This window comes from Notothenia rossii (genome assembly GCF_949606895.1).
Source record: "Notothenia rossii genome assembly, chromosome: 5".
Classification (NCBI taxonomy): domain Eukaryota; kingdom Metazoa; phylum Chordata; class Actinopteri; order Perciformes; family Nototheniidae; genus Notothenia; species Notothenia rossii.
This window is the reverse complement of record NC_136903.1, coordinates 64582904-64606437: the sequence shown is the minus strand read 5'-3', so window position 1 is coordinate 64606437 and position 23534 is coordinate 64582904. Positions and strand designations below refer to the sequence as shown.

At 41.1% G+C, this 23534-nt stretch overlaps 1 protein-coding gene across 1 annotated transcript in view; it reads left to right on the top strand.

The window, feature by feature from the left end:
- alpl (alkaline phosphatase, biomineralization associated) overlaps positions 1-22705 on the top strand; it is a 27898-nt gene extending 5193 nt beyond the window's left edge. Inside the window, exons 3-12 of the mRNA XM_079682670.1 lie at positions 785-904; positions 2214-2329; positions 3611-3785; positions 5315-5490; positions 6101-6241; positions 6393-6462; positions 6569-6703; positions 19430-19621; positions 19738-19857; positions 21815-22705. Coding sequence (XP_079538796.1) covers positions 785-904; positions 2214-2329; positions 3611-3785; positions 5315-5490; positions 6101-6241; positions 6393-6462; positions 6569-6703; positions 19430-19621; positions 19738-19857; positions 21815-22080 — 1511 coding nt within the window. The 3' untranslated portion in view covers positions 22081-22705. The remainder of the gene's footprint in view (positions 1-784; positions 905-2213; positions 2330-3610; positions 3786-5314; positions 5491-6100; positions 6242-6392; positions 6463-6568; positions 6704-19429; positions 19622-19737; positions 19858-21814) is intronic.
- Positions 22706-23534: the final 829 nt, after the last annotated feature.

Sequence of the window (23534 nt, the reverse complement as noted above, 5' to 3'; positions counted from 1 at the left end):
AAATATATATATATAAAATAATGTATTATATTACATTATTGCCTCTGCATTGGATTATTATCTGATAGGGTAATAACTTCATAATTAACTACGTCTGAAAGCAGATGTCTGTGGAAAAAAATTGCAAGTCTCTTCAGTGAGAATGTCACTAAATGATTTAAAAAGAAAAGCTGGAAAAAAAGTCAAAATCCAAAAACAGAAGTGACGTTTGAAAAAAAAGGAAGTAATATTTAAAAAAAAGGAAGTGACATTTTAAAAAAAGAGTCAAGAAAAAAGGCATATTTAGAAGAAAAAAAGTCAAATTCTGAGAAAAATTGTGGGACATGCAGTTTATGGCCAACGTGCTTCTGTAAATCCTCATGTAACCGTGTAATAAACATATTATATTCTTTACAAGCTCTTGTGGGGCCACAGAAAATGATGTCACGGGCCGGATTTGGCCCCCGGGCCTTGAGTTTGACACCCCTGCAGTGGAGGCACAAAATACTAATATTAACCTGAAAATGAGCACAAAAGGGTCTCTTTAATTGATAAGTTGGTAGTCAAAATAGAATTTGTCCCATTTAAGAAAAGACGTCAAAACATTTGCTGGTTTAAGCCTGATGTAAAGTTCTGAGCCTTTTCTTCATCATGCATTTTACATTTTAACAAAATATCTTCAAACAAGAAACATGAAGACATTAACTTGGGCTGTGGGAAATTGCAATAAATATATCATAACATGGATTTGTTTTCTCCTGATTTTCTATGTAAAGCTAATGAGACTGATTATTTCCTTACACAGAACATGAGAAGGATCCCAAGTTTTGGAACATGTGGGCCCAGCGGACCCTGAAAGATGCTCTGTCACTACAAAGTCTCAATACAAACAAAGCGATGAATCTAATCCTCTTCCTCGGAGATGGTAAGCCACATTATCGATGTGTTTCCATCCTGACTAATGTCATGCTAATTATCTTCCCAAAGGCAGAAGGTAACCTTACTGCAGAAGAATTTAAATTGCGATAAACTCATCAGTAAAGACAAACTTTCCCTTTTGGCATTTTTATCGGGTGATAATAACACTGCAGTTTGTAGCTTTATTAAAAAGCCACTTGTTGTCATAATTGCTGAAACTGTCAACCTGTAATTGCTCCATCTGGCATTTGCAAGATTTCATTGTGCAAAATAAAACCAATCATGGCCGGGTATTCTCAATCCAAATGTAATTCGCTGCTTTTGAAGTAGTTACTGCAAAAATAAGGAAGTTTGCTGCAGTCAGTGGGCAACTATGTCTGTTTTTTTATATTGTGGCCGGCTCAAAATATTTCTCCTTTTACAGCTTTTGAGTACATGTTTCTGAAAACATTTAAGATAAGAATTAAGCAATACACTAACATAATCTTGATTATATTGATCAGTGCGGCCTATTTTGACAGTCAGATTGGGCAGCAGTGATTGACCCTCTACTCTGAGTGGTTTGGTCGGAGAAAAACAACTTTCATCCTTTATCTGCTATGTTTGGACTATAAGAACAACATCACATTCTTGCGCATGGATGCATTCACGGTCATGTTTGCGTAGTTAGAGAATAACAGGCAGCGTCTTGGGAAACAAACAAAAGTTGGAAACACATAACAGGGAATGTACGACTAACTATACAATTTATGACTTACTATAAACTGTTTCCCAGACATGATCTTCTTCTGAAAATTTAAGAAACGGGATCCAAAATTGCACAATAAACCGTTTCGTCTGTTTAACCACGGGTTATGTGACGTGTAGGCTTTGATAATGCATGGCAGTCTTCAAAATGATTTGAAGTGATCATAGACGAATGGAAACAATTTGTTTTTCTTTCTGAGAGCAAAGCAAAACTCGTGTTGTTTCCACAAGATGAGATCAACACTTGGCAGTTATTATGTTAAACAGTTCCTCAGTTTTTAACAAAAGTAAGGGTCATTCCAAGTTATAATACATTGAATATTTAGTGTATTTCTTTTAACAGTGTCTGCTTTGTTTTCTTGGATCTGTTTTTAAAGAAATTTGTATCTGAGAAAATGTTTTGCCTAACAGCAGCCAGCTTTTTCTAAAATGTCAAAGAAAACAACCGCCCCACATGTGTTGCAAGCTGAGGACAGCAGGGGAGGAAAAGTGTTGAAGTTTCTCATGTGCTGTTGCTTTCCTTCCCGCCGTGAGAAATATCTAACACTGGACCTGCTTTTGGTGTTTAGGGATGGGCATTCCCACGGTGACGGCTGCTCGAATCCTGAAGGGTCAGCTGAACGGACAGAGCGGAGAGGAGACGCAGCTGGAGATGGACAAGTTCCCTTTTGTGTCTTTGGCCAAGGTCTGATCATGTTTTATTACTATATAGTTTCAATATGACGCAATGTATTGATCTTATGGCCATTAATGGTTTCCTGTCAAGGCCTATGACTTTAAACAAGGTCATACAGTGTGTCACATCGAATGCTACAGATTTTATGAGGAAGGCCAGAAATCATAAAGTAGTTTTATTATTATATACCAGAGTCTAGCAATATTACATGTTTTTTTTACTGCCAAGATACAAAACAATCTTACTAACGAGTGCTGTCTGGACAGTGCATGCCTGTATTAGATTATAGACCTCCCTTGTCCAATAAATATTATAAAAAACCATTAATGAGACACCAATGTAAATAGATATACCACACATAGCCGACTTAGGCAAGTTCTGAAATTAAACATGTTTTTCCTTGTTACTGATTTATCATGATAAAAAAGTTACTTTCAATTAGTAACATCAGGTAACATAGGTGCAAAATAATGCCTCCTATGTGAATACTACCGGGAAACCAACCCTGCAACTTAAATAAACAGAAATGTGTGCAATATTACAGTTGACTAACCCCATTTGTTTAATACAGAGAAAAACAGGGTTTGTGGATTTTTCCAAACATTAAAGAGTTGGACTCAAGTCAAATCAAATATTTTAATTGGTGTGATTTATAATGGTACCTGCTGTGTAAAAAGTAATTCATGGTGAATCTAGAATCAAAGACTTCATGTGAGGCACATTTTTCTGCTGCTGATGTAAAATGGAAAAAAAAATAGGACCTCACACATTTCTTTGGAACATTTGGTGGAATTGCTTTTGTGCCTTTGCCAATACGCCATGCAAATAGCCAGAACAGCAAAAAGGCAAGTTATTTTTTATCTAGAGACAACACATCCTTCCTGTTGTTATAAAAAGTGCTATGATGAGTATTGCTAGGCAGCTAAAAAGACTGTGTGTGCGTGTGCGTGTGCGTGTGTGTGTGTGTGTGTGTGTATGTGTGTGTGTGTGTGTGTGTGTGTGTGTGTGTGTGTGTGTGTAACCTATACAAAGGCTAAGAGATGGATTGATAAGATGTTGGTGTTGGGTTCTTTCATGGGATTTGCTTACAATTAGAATATCCCAAGCTTTACTTTTTAGTAAAGTATTTTAACATATTGCTATTATTGGAAAATCACCTGTGCAGTTAGTGTCATGGCTTAACAAATTACACAAACACACTAACAAGTCTGTAGACAATGATCCTAGAAAGACTATAAACGTCCCTGTTATATGAATTCTGACCACATGTGATGTCCTGGTACTCTGCAGACATACAACACTAACGCCCAGGTGCCAGACAGTGCTGGCACCGCCACAGCGTACCTCTGCGGGGTGAAGGCCAACGAGGGCACGGTGGGCGTGAGTGCAGCTGCTGTCCGAACCCAGTGCAACACCACACAGGGCAACGAGGTCACCTCCATCCTCAGATGGGCGAAGGAAGCAGGTAGAGTGACACCAAATAAACATAACACTTACTTTTTTATTTTTTATTTCTTCTGGGAATTTTTCATGTTTGCAACCAATTATGCGTCTAATGTCCGAGGATCTGGTTGTAGTTGAATGCTGTGTTAATGGGAAGTTGGAAATGGGAATACTCACTAAGGCTACTTAATCGCTCAAAGCTAAGTCTTTGAAGTGCTCTTGAAAGTGATTGCCCTAAAACATGTTTTTCAACTATGCTCGTTCCCCTTTCAGCTGTTCATCCTTTGAACCAGAGTTATCCTGCTGTGGAAAAAACTTAACCCAAAGAGCTTTTTCTCATGTATTAAAGAGACACTGTCCATCTGATTGCCCCTTGAAATAAAGTTGTATTAGGATTTAGTTTTAGTTTTAGTTTTGATGTGTCTGCATCCTTGATTTAGATTTCAAGTTGGTGTAGGGTTAGAAATGTTTTGACTCAAATAGAGTTGTTTAATGGGCTTTTTCAGATAAAGATACATGTAGGCAAAAAATACCAAGAAATCCCCTAGTCAATCTCTTATAATATAACTGAAATGCCTTTATTTTCATAGCATATTACCGTTAAATAAAACATAAAACAAGCAGTACAGCTTTAAGTCTTAATCAGGAAGTCAAAATATTGTAAACTTGAAAAAGTACTTTTTGTTTAGAATTGTTAAAAAACCATTTACACAAGTGTTTATAAATCTCAATAATTAATCAAAGGTTGTAGCCAAAACCCAATAAAGAGCCACATCTCAAAGAGTCCCAAATGAATGACCTCTGATTTCCCCCTCCAAGGACACAGCATGGTGTTATTCAATCTGTTTCAAAAACCATGAGACAAAACAAGTCAAAGCGCAACACAAAGAAGGAAAGGACTGATGGTTTTTCAGAGGGTGTAGGGGGTACTGGGTGAGGGTCAGGGTGTGTGTGGGTGGGGAGGTCACAGATAATAAGAAATCCAATTATTGCTCTGGAAATAAAGCAGGCAGCAGCTGACCTCTGGCAGAGATTGAAAAGGAAATTTGAAAAGTGATTTCCATCAGGTCATTTAGTTAGATTGTCCTCTGCTGGTTTTGCTTTTAAAGTTTGACTTCTTTTCATCCAGAAGATTTATAACCACAACAAAAATAGTTGTAGGTTGTTATTGTCCTCTACTGGCTGTGAAGGGATTGCTTCCTGTACGGGATGGAAGACACAATTGTCACTCCTTGTTCAATGCAAATGTGCATTTCAGTTTTAACCAAAGCTAATATGAAGCTACAGGACTAGAAAATCAACTGAGCTATATCCAAAGTTACAGTTATTTAGATATGAAACTCTGTCTTTGTGTTACTATCCCTCCATTGCAGCGAAGAAACCTTGCTCAGGGAAACAAAAAGAGGGAATTCATCTAGGCCTGAACATGTTGTTTAATCAAAAACGTTCTCAGCCTTAATTCACAGCTGCCTATGTGTGTGTGTGTGTGTGTGTGTGTGTGTGTGTGTGTGTGTGTGTGTGTGTGTGTGTGTGTGTGTGTGTCCACTGCAGGCAAGTCCGTGGGAATAGTGACAACGACCCGTGTCAACCATGCGACTCCCAGCGCTTCTTACGCCCACAGCGTGGACAGAGACTGGTACTCCGACAATGAGATGCCAGCTGAAGCTCTGAGGGACGGCTGCAAGGATATCGCCAGACAACTCTTTGAAAACATTCCCAACATCGATGTAAGTCAAGAGTATAAACCCTGATACACAACTTTTATCAGCTTATCCTATTAGTATGTCAGAGAGCCTTCTGGGTTTCAGATTATGATTTTCAATTCATTGGGGTCTATTGAGAACCTTTGTTGACACTTTGACAATCACCAACATTGGACTTTTGACCCTTTTTCGGAGTTATAGAAAAAAAAGAAAAAACATAAACTAGCACTTTCCATTGTGTAGTAACAGTTATTTCCCCAATATTGAAGAGCTGGCCCTGTATCTTACTATATCAGAGTGTAAGCGGTTTAGCAGTAGCGGTGTAGCAATAGCGGTTTAGCTTTAGCAATTGTGCTGGATTTGGAGAAGTTTACACTCCAACAACCCAGCGAATATTTCAAATAGACAAACCAAATCAAATACATAACTTCAATAATGTATAAATGTAACCAAATATCTCCAAGCACGTAAACATTTTCTTTTATCATACTTGAGTGAAAGGATTAACTCTAGTTTAATTAAATAGCTAGCTACAATTAACATAATCTGACAACCATGGTAGTCATTTGAGCCAACTATAGAACAGTAATGACAACGATGTTTATTTTCTTATTCTTTTCTTGCCACTTTCTAGGTGATCATGGGTGGAGGGAGAAAGTACATGTTCCCCAAAAACAAGTCAGATGTAGAGTACCCCAACGTTTTGAAGCACAGCGGCACACGAAAAGACGGAAGAAACCTGGTGGAGGAGTGGACTGACAGAATGAAGGATAAAGTACATTTCTCCTCCTCTTTCCTCTCTTTGCTCCTTTCATTTCTCTGCTCTCTCTTTTATCTTCCCAATTACATTTACATATTCAGGAGTTCAAAGTGACTGCAGTGTTAAGACACACACTGTTGTGCTGTACATTTGTGTCTTTGTGCAGAAAGGCTATTATGTGTGGAACAAGAAGCAGCTCTTATCACTGAACCCTAGCAACGTGAATTACTTATTGGGTGAGTTTTTAGTCCTAGCTTCATTATAAAACTCTCCTTGAAGTTCAGAACAGAGAAAGTGTTTTCTGTAGGCTTATTTCCTGCACTGTGCTTGATGTTTTTTAAGGTCTTTTTGAACCTGCGGATCTGCCTTACGACTTGGAGAGGAACACTGAGACTGATCCCTCGCTGACAGAAATGGTGGAGGTGGCCATCAAGATCCTGAGGAAGAACCCTAGGGGATTTTACCTGCTTGTCGAGGGTGAGTTTGTGGTGAAATTGGACTGTCTACATTTATTTTGGGACCAGTTTCCAAAAGATCTATCAGACTGGTCTCGTGACTTTATTACGGGCCAGTTTCTTTTGGAAACAAAATAGATTTTAAGGCCAGTAGGACTTCTGATACAGTTGCTAGTACCCAATGTTTTTTATTAGGATTATGAAAGAAACCATTTCCAAACCATCAACCGTCTGATTGGTAGGCGACCACTCTACCTCAGAGCCACTGTCAAAGTCAACTTTATTGTCAATCTTTCAGTTTGTGTGTACAGACAGAGAGATCGAAATACCGTTTCACACAATCCCGAATACAAAATACAAATATATATAAAAATATGTATACAAATATGTATATACCTATACACAATCGATAGACACATTTATACATATGCACACATTAAAACATAAATAAAAGCACAACAAACAATATATACGAAATAATCACTTCAATATCTTTGAGAAATGTACACGATGCAGTTAGGGGATGGAGACCCAGTCATCAACCCTCTGAATTGTCCACATACTCACTAAGGCCGACCAAATAAAAGTATAACATGTTTAGGAGTAATGAATGAGAATGGAAAAATATCTGTGAAGTTTCTCCTGAGGTGCATTATGCATTCCAATTTCGGGAGTCTTTTTTTCCCATTTTCTTTATTCAAAAACAAAAACAGACTTATTTATTTTGACCAAAAATATTCAACATCAAATTATTTTGTACTTATTTTATATTGGCTACCAGACCATGTTGTGTTCACAATGTAGCAAGTTTCAATGAAGCATCAGTGATTAAAGTTGGTGTAGTTGCTATGTTCCAAGTCTAACCCTGCTGCCAATGTTTACTTGTGCCTTCAAAGGAAAGTATTTTGCAGCAGTTAATAAAATATGACATTCAGTGGCACCTACTTGGAATAGAAATGAAAAACATAAAAGCCATAAAACGTCGAAAGGCAGGAAATACACTGAGATGTAAAACAGCACTGATGAACTATATAAAAAAAGAAATTGAAATATGGTAGTTTGTGGTTTAAAACATCTGTTGCTGTTTATTCTTGGCAGTGAATGCAGGAGCAAAAGAACATGGTGGTCTGGTTATATGAACATCGACATTGAAGCTGAGAAATGTCTGAATGGCCAATGTTAGCACAATATTAGATATAGAAGGCACAGGATGGTTGTTGATCGCTATTTTTCCTTGGTTGAATCTGTTGAAAGAAGCTTGGTTACAGTTAAACACCTGCAAGTATGATAGTGATTGTTCTGGCAGCCTGAGAGAGGATAAAGAGGGTCAGTATGTTTCAGACAGAGTAATTGTCGGATTATCTGAAGGATGGTAAAAGAGGGTGCCCACACCTTTTTTACACGGATTTCTAAAGGGGCCTTCCGGAATTTACAATCTGAGAAACCATGCCCTGATTGCAGAATGAACGGTCAGTGTATGGAGGGGAGACTTGAGGCTATGATTTGAACTTCTCAATCTAGCTTTGACATTCAGAGAATAAATATAGTCACAACTAATTGCTATGTTGGATACAGTGGTGTAGTTAGCCACTAGCTAAACTAGGCTCATCACTTCTACACGTTGTGAAAAAGTCTGTGCTGAAGTTCTTGTTCTATGATGTTTAATAAAGAAATAAAACAAACCATAAATACAGCAGCACTATATGATAAACTGAAAATATCCGAGTCAGCTCATCCTCTTTTACCTCATTCACACCAACGCAACTCCGGCTCAAGCTCCGTGCTAGAGCTTTTCAGGTTCAGAACCGGTTCTTCGGTTTAGCTCCGGTTCTTTTCACACTGCCCAGAGTCCGACTGGTGCTGCGTCATTGCGTCATCATTTGCGTCATGACGTAACCGTTTGCGTGCCTGCTTCATAAAGCCAAACCGCGCGGAAACCCCTCACAGCTGACACCGACAACAACAACAATGGCTGATTGTGCTCCAGCTTCCTCTGTACCTCTTCAGAAGAGCAGATTCCCAGTAGGTAGCTGGTCTCTTCAGTGGACCACTGCTGCTTGTTAAGTTTCTCCATCGTTGTGTACAAACTGGATAAAACGCCGGCTTTTTGTTGTTGTTCAGGAGTTGATCCCGCCCCTGCCCCCGCCATGACGTAAGCGTGACGTATGCGGAGCTTTTGCTCTAGCTGGACAATTTTTTGGTGCTTGAAACGAACCGGATTCCGGAGCTAAGAGGCTGCTCCGCTGTGGTGTGAAGAGGGAAACCCGGTGCTTTTCAAGCTCCAGCTCCGAACCGGCCCTGAAACACCGTTGGTGTGAATGAGGTATCAGTGATCCAAACCCCACGTACAACAAGTGGACTAAATACCTTTAGGTGACAATTGCCTGAAGTGATAACCAATTACAAATGTGTGCAACGTTTACAATAAGTGAAAAAAATAAAAAAAATAAACAATGCTAAATAAGCTTTTTGGCTCCTTTAAGTGGAGTAATGAGTACCGGAGCAGAGAATTAAAGTTGTGCTCAGTCTTTACTGTTTTGTGGAGAGTTTGTTGAGTTTGGTTGTGTGTGGCTAGCCAATGGCCATCGCCCTGCATTGTGCTTATGAACGTTACTTATAATAACACTGCCCAAACGCACTTCCATTCCTCTACAATGTTGCCTTTATTTTAACTGTGATTCATGAGAGCCGCCGGCTCAGCTGACATCCTGATGAGAGCTGTGTGGAGGCATCCCTCTGAAATTGAAACATTTTGAGTAAAGAGAAACCTATGATCGGTGTTAGAAAAATATCACTCGTCACCGGCTTGAGTTTCAATATCAGGATACATGTATTCATTATTCTTGAAAGAATGGAAGTACTGTAGTCATCACATACAGAGCATTTGGTATAACTAGTTCCCAGAACAGTGTCCTTCACATGCTTACATACAAGAGAGGGAGTTACACAGTCACAAGATGCAGGAATACCGGTTGAAAGCAGTATACAATGTTTAGTTGATTAGGTAACACCCACGTCAGAAATGATCATGCTTGTCATATGTCTATCTCCATAGAGGTTGAATCATTATGTTAATCATTGTCACATAGCTATCATATGCCTAAAACAGTGTGTCCTGACGCTCTTCTAGGTAATCATACATCCTGTTACCAGTGGCGAAGCGTGTCTATCACAACTGGACCTTCTGTACACACAAACGCCCCCCCCGCCCCCGCCCCTGACCCCCCCCACCACGCACGCCGCAGCAGCAGCCGCCGCAGCCGCTCTTGTCAGATTTAAATGCACAACAACGCATACTACACTCAAGACAGACATTAACGAACCATTCATCAAAAAGTGTGTGGAAACAAAATGCAACCAGCTCAACGAGATGCATAACCAGCAAATAAAAAGTAGTCTCACTCACCAATGGTCATCATCACTTAAAGACAAAATCCATCCTCCTGTCCTTTTGGATGACTTTTTCGATCACCCGGTCATAAAGCTGATCACTACTTTTCAGATCCAAAAGAAGTTGCCTTTCAATAGCCATGGAAGCTAAGTCGGGATTGTCCTGTTCTGTTCCGTGCATATGTTTTTATCCGTTTGAGGGCGGAACATTTCCTTTCCACAGATGCAGTGGTGACGGGGATCGTCACAACCAGACATATCAGTGCATATAGTTGATGCATGCTGTCACAAAGTTATTTTCGTTGGAAAAAGAAAAGGAGGTAAGATGGGTTCTTTCCCTGAAAATCTGTCATACAATACATCACAGACAGTTCTGTTTTCAGCCGAGGCAAGTCAAAGTGCGGTCCGTAGCTCTCTGTGAGGCTTGCGAATGCAGTTTCAGGGAAGTTGATGTTAAAGCTGGTGAACTGTTTAGGGTCCAGAAGAGAAAGGAATGACAATTTTTCGTGATCTTTAAACCGATTTTGCACCTGATTTAAAATGTTCTCAAGAATGCCATTGTGCAGCTTCTTGTAGTGTGAGCGAGAATCTCCGTGGGCTCTCCGTCCAGTTGGCAGGCCGGTGTCCTGCACAGTCTCATCATATATTTGACCAAAACGATCCCTCTGCCCTTCAATGCAAATGCAAAACTCTTCCACCCTTGTCAGACAAAACTGCATGTCGAATGACTTGTTCTGTAAGATGTCGAAGAGCACATCTGCATGCGCAAATACCTCGTTAAAAGTTGAAAGGAAAAATCCAAATTCAAAGTTGCCCAGGTTTGATAGGTAGCCATCAGCACTGAGAATGGCAGCATCATTAAATTCCTTGTGGTGTTCAACTATGTAGTCAAACAGATCCTTAAGAGCATCCTTCTTTTCAAAGACAGTGCACACCAATCTTGATGCAAAATTCCACCTGGTTGGTGCCACCCGTGGCAGTCGCTTCTGGCATATTTAATCAAGCAGCTGCGTTCGTCTTGGCGATCTAGAAAAGAACGCAGCCAGGCCAGAAAGGTGTGAGAAGAGAATTCTGCATTCTTTAATTTTAACTACACCTTGAGATAAAACCAAATTAAGGGCATGTGCATAACAGTGTATGAAAAGTGCCTGTGGGATCTTTTCCTTGACCTTGGCTTGGACTCCGTTCAGCCCCGATGCCATAACGGCAACACCGTCATAGCACTGGCCTACAAGTTTGTCCATGCATCCATGTTCTTCCAAGAAACCGAGGGCCATGGCTGCTACATCCTCTGCCCCTTTCTTCCCTGTCACATCCTCAAATTTGACGAACCTCTCTTTTACGCCACTGTCTGTTACAAACTGAAGAACAAACGATAACTGTGCAGCATTGCTGACATCCGTTGTTTCATCCAGCATTAAAGCTACGAAGGGTGCTTTATTTATTTCCTCTTTGATGGTCTCACCCATCACTTCGGCCACAGCACTTATCAAGTCGTTCTGTATTTGACTCGAGGTTCCAATGAACACCTTAGAAGTGGACAAATGGTAGTGCAAGTCTGGATCATATTCTGCTATGAATGTAAGCAGCTCCAGGTAATTACCTCGATTGGCAGATTCTCTGCTCTCATCATGGCCCCTGAAAGGTAACTCCTGTTTCCCAAGGAAAATCACACAGTGGATCAGACGTTTGAAAATCTCCCGATTTTTGTTCACCTTTTCGTTGTGAATGATCATTTCTCTACGTAGATCAATCCTTGTGTCTCCAAAAGTCTTCATGGTGACCGTTGCCTTAAGATGCCCTGCTGTGTTTTGGTGTTTTTGCGCAGCCTTGGTTAAACAGCTCAGATTATCGTAGCCTTTCCAATTCCATGCCCCCTTTTCGGTCCCAAAAAGCAAGCACTCCCAGCAGTAGAGCCTTTTGTGACTAACTGAGCCCGTAAGCCACGGGTATATTTCCCAGTTGCTAGCCTGGAAATGGCGAACATAGCCTTTAGCAACTTGATTCAGCTCCAGATTTTCAGGCGTTGGGCGCCCTTTTTTTACAATGTCCGTCTTTTCAGTGAATAGTCGTCTTGAAAAAGGAACCGACAATAATTCCGCAACAACATCTTCTTCACCTGTTGCCATGTCAACGTTAAAACGAATAAAACAGAAAATGAATTGTTACGTCCCATCCTATATTCCTGTGGGAAACTTCAAAAGAATACGCCCATTGGCTACAAATCAATATATGATTGGTTGATCAAACTGTCAGAGTGTTCGCTCTCATTCATTTCAACGACCAGGGCCTTCTATCAAGGATACAGAATACCCACAGATGCAGAAACAGATCTGATTGGTTGCATTTCTTTTCTAAAATGCATAGTGCAAGGTCCGAGAAGGACAAACAAATCAACGTAACACTTTTTATTACAGATCAACAACATAGATACGATTCTCATTTATAAAATGTATTTACATTTTATTACATTTTATTTAATTGTATTTATATAATTAAATCGATAAATGTATTTTTTTTATCTGAGTTATCAGGGTATTCTCTGAATACCTTGAAGGCCCTGACGGTTCGCCACTGCCTGTTACGTACACAGCTATGCAGGGCCTTTATTATCATGTGCTACTCTGATATTGGAAGAGTACATTGAGTATTTTCCCAACAATCAGCATATTCCCTCTTATGACTTTTAATCATATTGGGCTGACTTCTATAGTAAGTTAAAGGTCTCCCATTATGCAAAATTCACTTTTTGATGTCTTTTATACATAAATATGTGTTCCCGGTGTGTCAGGGAACTCACAAAGTGTCAGAAAATAAAACTATTTTTCTCCACATCTTTAAAAACGGGGGTACAACGGAGCTGATCCAGATTTGTGTCTGATATGGCGTAATATAAATGGCTTTACACCCACGGCCCTGTCAGAAACGTCGCTATCAGAAACAATGTGCAACGTGTTTTGCACGTAATATGGTCTTTTTTTACATTAGCAAGCATCGCTAACACTCAGAGCTAACCTGTACTGCAGAGAGTATGTGTAAAAAAGCAGGAAATAAAAAAAGGTAGATGTTAAGTTACGCTTAGTTCTGCAGCTTAACGTTGCATTCGGAGAAAAACACGGAGATGTAATCCATTTAGCCAAGCCTGGCATATTTTATTATAAGGGCTGCACGCATCACTCTCACGGGGACAGCCTCCACTGGAATGAACTGGTTCCACACACACGTGGCAATCAAGAGCTGTGATTAGCCTATAGGAGGCAGGCATGCATCCTATACCCCTTGTCCTTGCGCCTCACTGTGGCACAAGTAGTGCTGTGTACCTGGACTCACATTCAGGTTCAGGTCCGGACTCAAGTCCAGAGGTTCAGGTTCAGGTCCGGACTTATAAGTCCGGACTTGTGTCAAGTTGTGTGAGTAACTAAAGTGAACTTATTGTGAGCTGATTATCAATTGAAAATAAACTCATTATCAACTCAAATTCAAACTCGTCAGGTTTATTGTGCCCCCTTCCAACTTGTGTCTACACCATGTCTTTTCTAGAATTCTACATGTGTTACTAACTACACAACACAACTACATACATAATGATGTACATACAAGACTCAATATGCAAGAGTACAAGTCTATGTGTTCTTGTTCAAGAACAACAGCATATTGACATTGTCTGGGTGAAGTGTTGCTCTTTCGGCAGACACTATATCACCATACATACAAAGGAGTTAGCTTAGCTACACTACCATATATGGCAACCAGCATCCCACGCTGTCAGTGTCCACTATGTCTAAGCCAGCTTCCCTTGACGTCACACAGATCTCGCGAGCAGTTGCGATATTTTGCGAGACTTCGTGAGTTCAGTAATGGCCGCCATATCAGAAGCCAAAACAATGGTTTTCGTCTTTTCTCAGCGCAAATTTCTCGATCTATGGAAGGTTTTAGATGGTTTAGAACAAAAAGGAGAATATACGTAAGTACCGGTTCCCGACGTTCCGGTTTTAACCGGACTTGAACCGAAACTTTTTACAAGTCCAGTACCGGTTCGGCGTACCGGTACGCAGCACTAGGCACAAGCACAACATTGCACATCACATGGAACAGTACAGTACCACATACAAGTGAGGACATATATCCCATCAAATCTCAACACCCCCACTTGTTCTCAGGTTGTTATAATCTTAAACAAGAAAAACAAAACAAAAACATCAGAAAAAAATACAGAATGAATGTGAACCCCTGTCTCTTGTTACACATTTAGAACTCCAAAAATAATTGCACCAAACCTCTTCAGTTTCAATTTAGTTGCAGGTTTCGTCATTATATCAGCAACCATATCATCTGTAGGACAATACATCAGAATGACTCTCCCCTCACTCACAGTGGATCTGATAAAGTGGTACTTTATGTCCACGTGCTTACTCCTGTCTGTTTACAGGGTTTTTGGCGAGAGCAATCGTTCCCTGATTATCCTCATGTACTACAGTTTGTGTGTACTTGTAGTTATCTATACCTTCTAGTAACTGTTCTAGGTATAGACACTCCTGTATGGTTGAAGCCAGTGCCATGTACTCCGACTCACATGTGGAGAGCGCTACTGTGGGCTGTTTTCTAGTTTTCCATGAAACTAGACAGCTGTTCTTACTAAGACTCACACAGTATCCTGTGGTACTGCGCCTGTCGCTGACATCAGACGCCCAGTCAGCATCACTGTAGGCCTGTATACCTAGCTTCTCACTGTTGTTTCTTTTGAAACTTAACTCTTTCTCTTTCTTCGTATCTTAGAACATGTTTCACAGTAACCCACTGCTCTTCTGTAGGCTCAGCAAAATACTGTGATAACCTGCTTACCACAAAGCTTAAGTCTGGTCTGGTACAAGTGGTTAGGTATATAAGGCTTCCTACAGCCTCCCTGTACATCCTGACATCATTCATTTTTACTGCATCCTCAGTATATTCTAGTTTTGGTTCACAGGGCGTTTCTCTGGTTCTACAGTTTTCCATATTAAAACGCTGTAGTATCTTGTTAGTGTACTTTTCCTGTGACATGGTTACACATCCATCAGATTGGCTGAAATCGATACCCAGAAAATGTTTGAGTCTGCCTAGATCTTTCATTTGAAACTTTCCTGCGAGCATCTCTTTCACCTCTCTCAAAATCTTCTCATTGCTGGCTGCAATGATCAAGTCATCGACCCATATGATTATGATCGCCTTTTTGTCTTTTGACTCTTTGGCATAAACACAGTGGTCGGCTGGATTTTGTGTGTATTCGTTTTCAGTTAAACAATCGTGCAAGACTCTATTCCAATTTCGCCCTGATTGTTTGAGACCATAAAGTGATTTTTCTAGCTTATACACTAGACCATCATCCTTCTCTTCATAACCCTCTGGTGGATTGATATATATATCATAGTCTATGGGAGCGTGCAAATACGCTGTTTTCACGTCCATCTGGTGTAGGAGCAGGTCCTCCTGCGCTGCTTTCTGTAACACCACCCTTACACTCGTTAGGTTTGCTGTGGGTGAAAACATCTCCCCATAGTCTATTCCCATTACCTGGCTGTAACCCTTGGCCACAAACCGTGCTTTGTATTTGTCTCTTCCCTCTACATTGCTCTTGATGGAGTAAACCCATTTACCCCCCACTGTTTTCTTGCCTATTGGCAGGGTTGTTGGGGTAAATGTTTTGTTCTCATTTAATGAGTGGACCTCCTCATCCATGGCTTTTACCCACTCTTTTGAGTTAGCCGACCTCATAGCCTCCCCAAAAGTCTGTGGAACACCATATACCGCTCTGTAGCAGTAGTCTACAGTGGTATGAACCCCATCACTATCACTGTCTTCATCTACGAAGTCATCTAAGTGACTAGGTTTCCTCCTTTCTCTAGTTGGATACCTCCTAGTCTCAGGTTCATCACCTGTCACACTCTGTTGTGTTTGGTTATGGCCATTTGGCCTCATAACTGCACCTGGACCACCACTATGTGTACTTCTACTCCGCACACTTGGCTCTTGAGCATTCTCCGCTCTCCTATTGACCTCTTGCGTGGTCTCGCTAGTCCTAGGCTGTCTCATATGGCCATAGCCATCATTTGGGTCTGTCTCTCCTGTCTGTGTCTGTTTCTCTACAGCTGCCCTGCTCACAAACTTCACTAGCCTGTGTTTGTGTACTTTATTAGTATCTGGATTATATACCAAATACGCCGGGCTGTTTTTGTCATATCCCACAAAACACCCCTGGTCAAACCTGGAATCCAGTTTACCCTTATCCTGTTTGTACATGTAGCATACAGACCCAAATTTCTGCATGTTAGATACATTAGCCTTCTTGCCTGTCAGCAGCTGGTAAGGGGTCTGCCCTGTACGCCTATTAAAGCATCTGTTACGTACCACCGCTGCTGTTTGTATTGCATAGTGCCATAGCTGTTTTGGTAGCTTGCTTTCAACTAGCATGCACCTGCCCATCTCCAATAGAGTACGCCAACCCCTCTTAGCAGTCCCGTTCTGGTGCGGGGAATACGGAGCTGACGTTTCATGTCTGATTTTATTTTTCCTCATCAGTGTTTGGAAATCATTGCATGTATACTCCGTTCCGTTATCTGATCGCATGCACATCACTTTCCCATAAGGGGATATATCTGCTAGGAACTTTTCCGTAGCTTGTACTGTGTCGCTTTTCTTTTTCAGAAAATATACGAACACTGCGCTCGAGTAATCGTCAGTGAACGACAGCGCATATTTGTAACCATCTGCTGACTGTGTGGCTACAGGACGTGCTAGGTCTGTGTGCACCATCTGTAAGGGAGCCTCTGCTCTGGTATCAGGGTTTCTATTTCTCGTTTGGGCAAACTTTCCTTGAATACACACCTCACACTCATGTTCGGGCCTAACTGCTTTGCCCTTGATCTGCATACCCTCAACCACATTCTGCAACTTAAGAACATCGTCATAATTACAGTGGCCTAATATCTCATGCCATGTCTGAATGTCATGACATGCATTACATTTGTCATTAGACTCACCCTCAGTATGCAGATAGTACAATTTTCCATAAACATGAATGTCAAATCTGGTACCGTCTCTGGTTATCAGTGCGTCTTCCTCTTCTTTAAAGACAACCGTGGCCCCACTGGTAGTCGCCGCCTTTACCGAGAAGATGTTCTGGGGGTACGACGGTATGAATAAAGCGTCTCTCAGCGTCGCCTTGTGTCGCCGTCCTCCGCTGTCGATTAGGGAAACCTCAGCATTTCCCCTTCTCTGAGCGACCCCGCTGCATCGGGTGCCGTCTGCCAACTCGACGCTGTGCTTTTCTGGTCTGAACGTGCTGTCGAAATCTTTGAACTGGGTCACGTCGGTGATGATATGTGATGTGGCTCCCGTGTCCACCATCAGGCCCTTCTCCTGGATGCCGCTCGCCGGCTGCTGCTCCCCGTCCCTCATCTTGAACGCGAAGTCGGCGCCGTCATCATCTTCTGTGATTTTACACGCTCCATCCCTTTTGTCCTTACCGTCCTTATCCTTACGCCTACATGTGGCGTCTTTGTGTGTGTCGCTTCTGCATCGACTACACCATGTCTTCTGTCGACAGTCTTTCGCTCGGTGACCTTTGGTGCCACACTTGAAGCACACCATCTCTGTGTCTTCTTTGTACCGTTCACGTGCGTTTGTCTTGGCGGGTCGCCGCCCGGTTCTCCCCTGGGTCTTCATCACACTGTCGCCCAACTCAGCTGCATTTGTCTTCTCTGTTTCTTCAAAACTTCGTAGCTTAGTCTTGAATTCAGCAAATGTGATATTATCATTTGTATGTGCCACATGTATTGCGAATGGCTTAAAACTCCCAGGCAGTCCTTTTAAGACCATAGCTACTAGTAGACCATCTCCCAACGTCTCACCTGCATTTCGCAGTGCTGTGATGGCTGTTTCTGCTCTGATGATGTAGTCCATAATACTTTCGTCGCCCGCTTTCTGGAGCGATGTAAGCATGGTGTACAGGTTAATTATCCGGGGTTTTCCCTTCCCGGCATAATACTCTCTTAATATGTTTAGAGCCTTTCTTCCATCGTCGGCAGCATCCCTCATAACTAATGAGAGGCTCTTGTCGTCCAACAGTTGAATCATCTCGGCATACGCGTCGGCATTTTTCTTGTCGTCTGCCGCTCTTTCCGCTTCAGTCCTCGGTTCTCCCAGGACCGTGTGTTTTAGTCCAATTAAATGGAAATGTCCCAACATTTTGGTCTCCCAAATCTCATATTTGGTCTCATCTCCGTCGAACGCCAGTCGAGGCAACCTGCTTGTTCCTCGTTGATCCATGATGCTAGCTTGCTCTCCTTGCTAGCTTAGCAACCCGTTAGCACGCTGTTTGTTGCGACTACTACAAGGTGGAAACCGACAAACTTTTCTTCCGAACGACTCCTGGGCCCATAACCTGTTAAGTTACGCTTAGTTCTGCAGCTTAACGTTGCATTCGGAGAAAAACACGGAGATGTAATCCATTTAGCCAAGCCTGGCATATTTTATTATAAGGGCTGCACGCATCACTCTCACGGGGACAGCCTCCACTGGAATGAACTGGTTCCACACACACGTGGCAATCAAGAGCTGTGATTAGCCTATAGGAGGCAGGCATGCGTCCTATACCCCTTGTCCTTGCGCCTCACTGTGGCACAAGCACAACATTGCACATCACATGGAACAGTACAGTACCACATACAAGTGAGGACATATATCCCATCAAATCTCAACAGTAGTAAACCCGCAATAAAAAAAGCATTTGAGCTCCATGTTGTTTCAGAAATAATCCTTGAAGTGGTTTGGAACATGATGGCGTGTAATCAAGGCAGCATTGAGCTGAATCTGAGCAGAGCAGACAGCCTGCTCGTCACATAACTCACAGTGTGTCTGCTGCTCAAAAGGGGCCAGCAGCTACAGTCACAGAATCAGAACGTCTCTAACAGGGCTGAAATAGAGGGATATGAGGGATGTCTAAAATGCATGATCTGTTTGGTATTTTGAGCAAAACACATCATAGACATGTTTTTATATATTTTTATATATCTGACACCCATAATATATATGCCTAAAGATGGCATGATAGGAGATATTTAAATAAAAAAAATAAACGACTGCTCTATTGCGTGTGTGCTCATAGTCCCACCATGCCGCTTTTCCCTTTAAACAGACAGGTGAATAAGGTGTGAAACAGAATATGTGGCCAGGAGAATAGTAACAAAAGGGACTCAAAACACATCCTTGAAGTTTTGTTGAATATAGTGTTGTGAAGAGATATGGAGCTGTAATCCAAACTCACAGGATTAGAAATGTCACTGTCTTTACGAATCTTAACAAATAATTGTCCCACTGTCAGGAGGACGCATTGATCATGGACACCACGAGGGCAAAGCCAAGCAGGCGCTGCATGAAACTGTGGAAATGGACAGAGCCATCGGCCGGGCAGACCTCCTGACCAGCGTCCATGATACAATGACTGTGGTTACCGCTGATCATTCTCACGTGTTCAACTTCGGGGGTTACACAGGAAGAGGAAACACCATATTTGGTATGTTATGATAGTGATGTACATTCTGTAGTATAAATGTCTTTGTTGTACCACATGTTTACTAGTGCTGTGAGTTATTTTTTCTGTCGTGATAATGGGGTTTAATGCATCTACAGGTCTGGCCCCGATGCTCAGTGATATTGACCAGAAGCCCTTCACCTCCATCATATATGGGAACGGACCAGGTTACAAACTTATCAACGGAGCGAGGGAAAATGTCTCCACTGTCGATTACCGTAAGTAAAACCAATAAAGAAACATTATAGAAAATACATTTTCTTTGAGGAAAAAGTGCATCCATCTCACTTATTATTCCCCAAAATAGCTTGACAAAGGTAGATCGATTATGATAGCACAAGCTATTTTCTGTCAAATGAGGAGAAATGTATTGCAATAAAGAGACATTTCTCAACCTGAGGTACGGGTGGTAGACAATGAAACAGTTTTGGTAAAGAGCATGACTGATCTTGTCTCGACATAAAATAACTTATTGCAGAAGTTTTTAATTAATCCTAGATTAATGATGCATCCTTTAGTTCTCCCCTGATGAGTTTTCCCAAAACACATTGTGTGTATCCTCCTGATTGTTTAACAAATGTGTTGAAGGCAAGGCAAGGCAAGTTTATTTATACAGCACCTTTCAGCACACAGCAATAGGGATGGGTACCGTTTAAGGTTAAGGTTTTAAGGTTAAGGTTTTAACGGTACTACTACTTTTATCGATACCGCTTATCGATCCGGCCCTTTAACTGTACTCTTATCAGTTATTTTGAAGAAGAAAAAAAAGGTAAATTAACTAAGCAAATTGTAAACAAAATGAACATTGCTTTTTATTTAAAATTACATAAATAATATTTCACATCAAAAGAAACAACAATGTTTTAACTAATCGTACTAAATAATCTGATGACAGAACTGTAAACAGAATAGCTGAAACTTTAACAAAAATAAATAACTCAGTTACGTCTTATCATTGACCCATGTTTGTTTAATTTAGTCAACTGTGTGTTGCTGCTAGCATACATAACACCTGACGTGGAAATGTTACTCGTGGATGGGGCTACAGAGCTAGTAGAAAGACAGTTGAAACCGGTGCATTCCTCCGTCTGAATGTGGTGCACTTTTGCTAAATGTTTAGACAAAATGCTTGTGTTACCGCCCTTAAATGCTAAACTCTTATTGCAGTTTTGACAACGAGCATTGTCCACATCAAGACGGGTGAAGTTTAACAACACCTTGGAGCGCTTAGTTCTCTCCGCCATCTCCGCCGTGTGTGTGTTGCCGCATGTAGCAGCTGCGTGTGTGTAAATTGCCCAGCCCCCTCGCACACAGACGGGGGAGAGAGATCTCTCATCTGGATTGGAAAGATCGAAAATACATCATAGGCACATTTTTTTTGTCTTTTTGCATGTTAGAAACGGAGTTGGCGACACTAAGACTGCAATATAATGTTTATGTAGCAATAATACACATGACATATCTTTTTTAAATGTTTCCAGTACCGATAAAAAGACAGATAACGTCGGAGCTTAACGGTAACACGGTCTTTAATAATTCAGCCCCGGGGCCCGTTTAATACCGGGGCTTGGTACCCATCCCTACACAGCAATTCAAAGTGCTTTACAATTTAAAATAAAATACATTTAAGAATAAATACAGCAAAAACACATTATAAAATGGCATTTAAAAACAGGCATTAAAAAGGAAAGTTAATAAAATAAACACAAGGGATATAGAATACATGAATAAAAACCATACTGCAGTATGGATATAAACAGCTCACTCAAATGCAGCGACAAAAAAGTGAATACATTTCATTCCTCATTTGCTAAGCCAATAGGTCTGTGCTGTTTTAAATTGAGCATTGTTTACATCCTAATTAAATATAATTTATCTTCTCCCCTGCTTTGGTTTGCACATAGCTGAATATCTTGGCTTGCAGCCGCTACCTGTGGATGAGTAGATTCATTTAAAACCATTCACTGGATTGTGTATTCCACCACCCGCGTGCATGAGCGTTCTTGTGCATGAGATAAAAAAAAAAACGCTGAACCACTCATAGAAAAACTCTCACAGAGAAGAGCTACTAGGGTCAAACCTCAATACAAACCTTTGAATAAGGGTGGACATCTTTCCTTTATGCTTCATGAGTTAAGAACAATTACATCTTTGCATATTTTCTCTGCCTTTCAGAGGATAACAACTACCAGGCCCAGGCCGCTGTACCTCTGAGCATGGAGACCCATGGAGGAGAGGATGTAGCTGTGTTTGCTAAAGGTCCCCTGGCCCACCTGCTGCACGGGGTCCATGAGCAGAACTACATCCCCCACGTCATGGCGTATGCAGCCTGTATCGGCCAGAACAGGGAACACTGTGTGTCAAGTAGCGGGGCTGCAGATCTACGCCCTGTCCTCTCTAGCATCGCAGCCCTTCTCACAGTCACCCGAATCCTGTGCTGACCCCAAACTATACCCTCCCATCCTCATCCTGTTAATAACCCTGTTATAACCACTCGTACATTTTTTTTATTTCAATTTGATGTTGTTTTTTTAAGTTCTGATTTTACTCTTCAATATTTAGTTGTTATCATGGGACCACTGTTAGGGCTTTCGACAATATATATTATATTTCACAAAAGCAAAAGGGTATCTGTTAAAGGTTGTTCAGGCAAATATGTTAATTAATAAAAAAACAATTGCCCATGATGCACTGAAATGAAAAGTGGTGTTGCAAGGACTACCACAAAATCTGAGATCTCGGTTGAGACGTTTTTATAAAGAGGGTTTTAAGACCCATTAAGCATGTTTGTTCAATGTAAACCGTTTAGAATCTACCTCACAAGCTTGCAAAAGATCTCTCGTGCAATGATGGTGCATCGAGAAGGCCACATTTTTAAAAGGCGAAATGCATGCCCAAACAAGAGGCAAATGTCTAATTGACAAAAGAGTAAAACATATATATATATTTCCTTGTCATACACCTTTGTGCATACTTGTAAAAAGCACTGAAACAGCCCACCTACCATTGTTATGTCAAATGAAAGTTGTAAACCTCTTAACCAATAAAAGACAATTGTTCTGATCATCTTGTGTAAGTTTTGTTGCAACATTATTGACTAGCTTTTCCTTAATGTTCTTGATAATGTTCACATACCGCCTGTGCTTCAACTCCTCTTTTCATCCTCAGTCTGAAACCAGAGCCCAGTCGGCTCTGATTGGCTAGCTGGCCGGCTCTGTTATGATTGGTCAAACGCTTGCATTACATTACATTACATTGCATTTAGCTGACGCTTTTATCCAAAGCGACTTACAATAAGTGCGTTCGACCAACAAGACACAAACTTGAAGAAAACAGAATCATATAAGTACATCAGGTTTCATAGAGCCAAAACATTTCAAGTGCTACTCAACTGGCTTTAGATAAGTCAGTCCTTTATTAGTATATAAATTCTCTGTTAGTAATTCTATCGCTCGAAGTGGAGTCGAAAGAGATGAGTTTTCAGTCTACGCCGGTGTGTTGCAGCAATAGCCAATAGAAGCATGAGTGTTATATAGTGATGTCACTTTACTAGTAAACAAAGGACTCCAATAGAGGCATTTCAAGCAGGTGGGGGGGGGGGGGGGGGGGGTGAGTGTGTTGGAGAGAAACTTTGGGATTTTAGCTTTTGCAGACCACAAGAAAATCCAAAAAACACACTACAGGAAAGGGAAAACCCAACAAAGCATAAAGTGCCCCTTTAAAAAGGTCACATTTATTGAGATCTTTTTCAGGGTAGAATGTTATGAGTAGATTGTATATAGCAAGAAAAAACACCTCTTTGAGCATTGAGTTCTAAAGACTGAAAGCTCAAAGAAGGGCCATTTTGTACCGACAATACTTCAACACAAGGTCAAAAACACAGATTTGCGGTTGT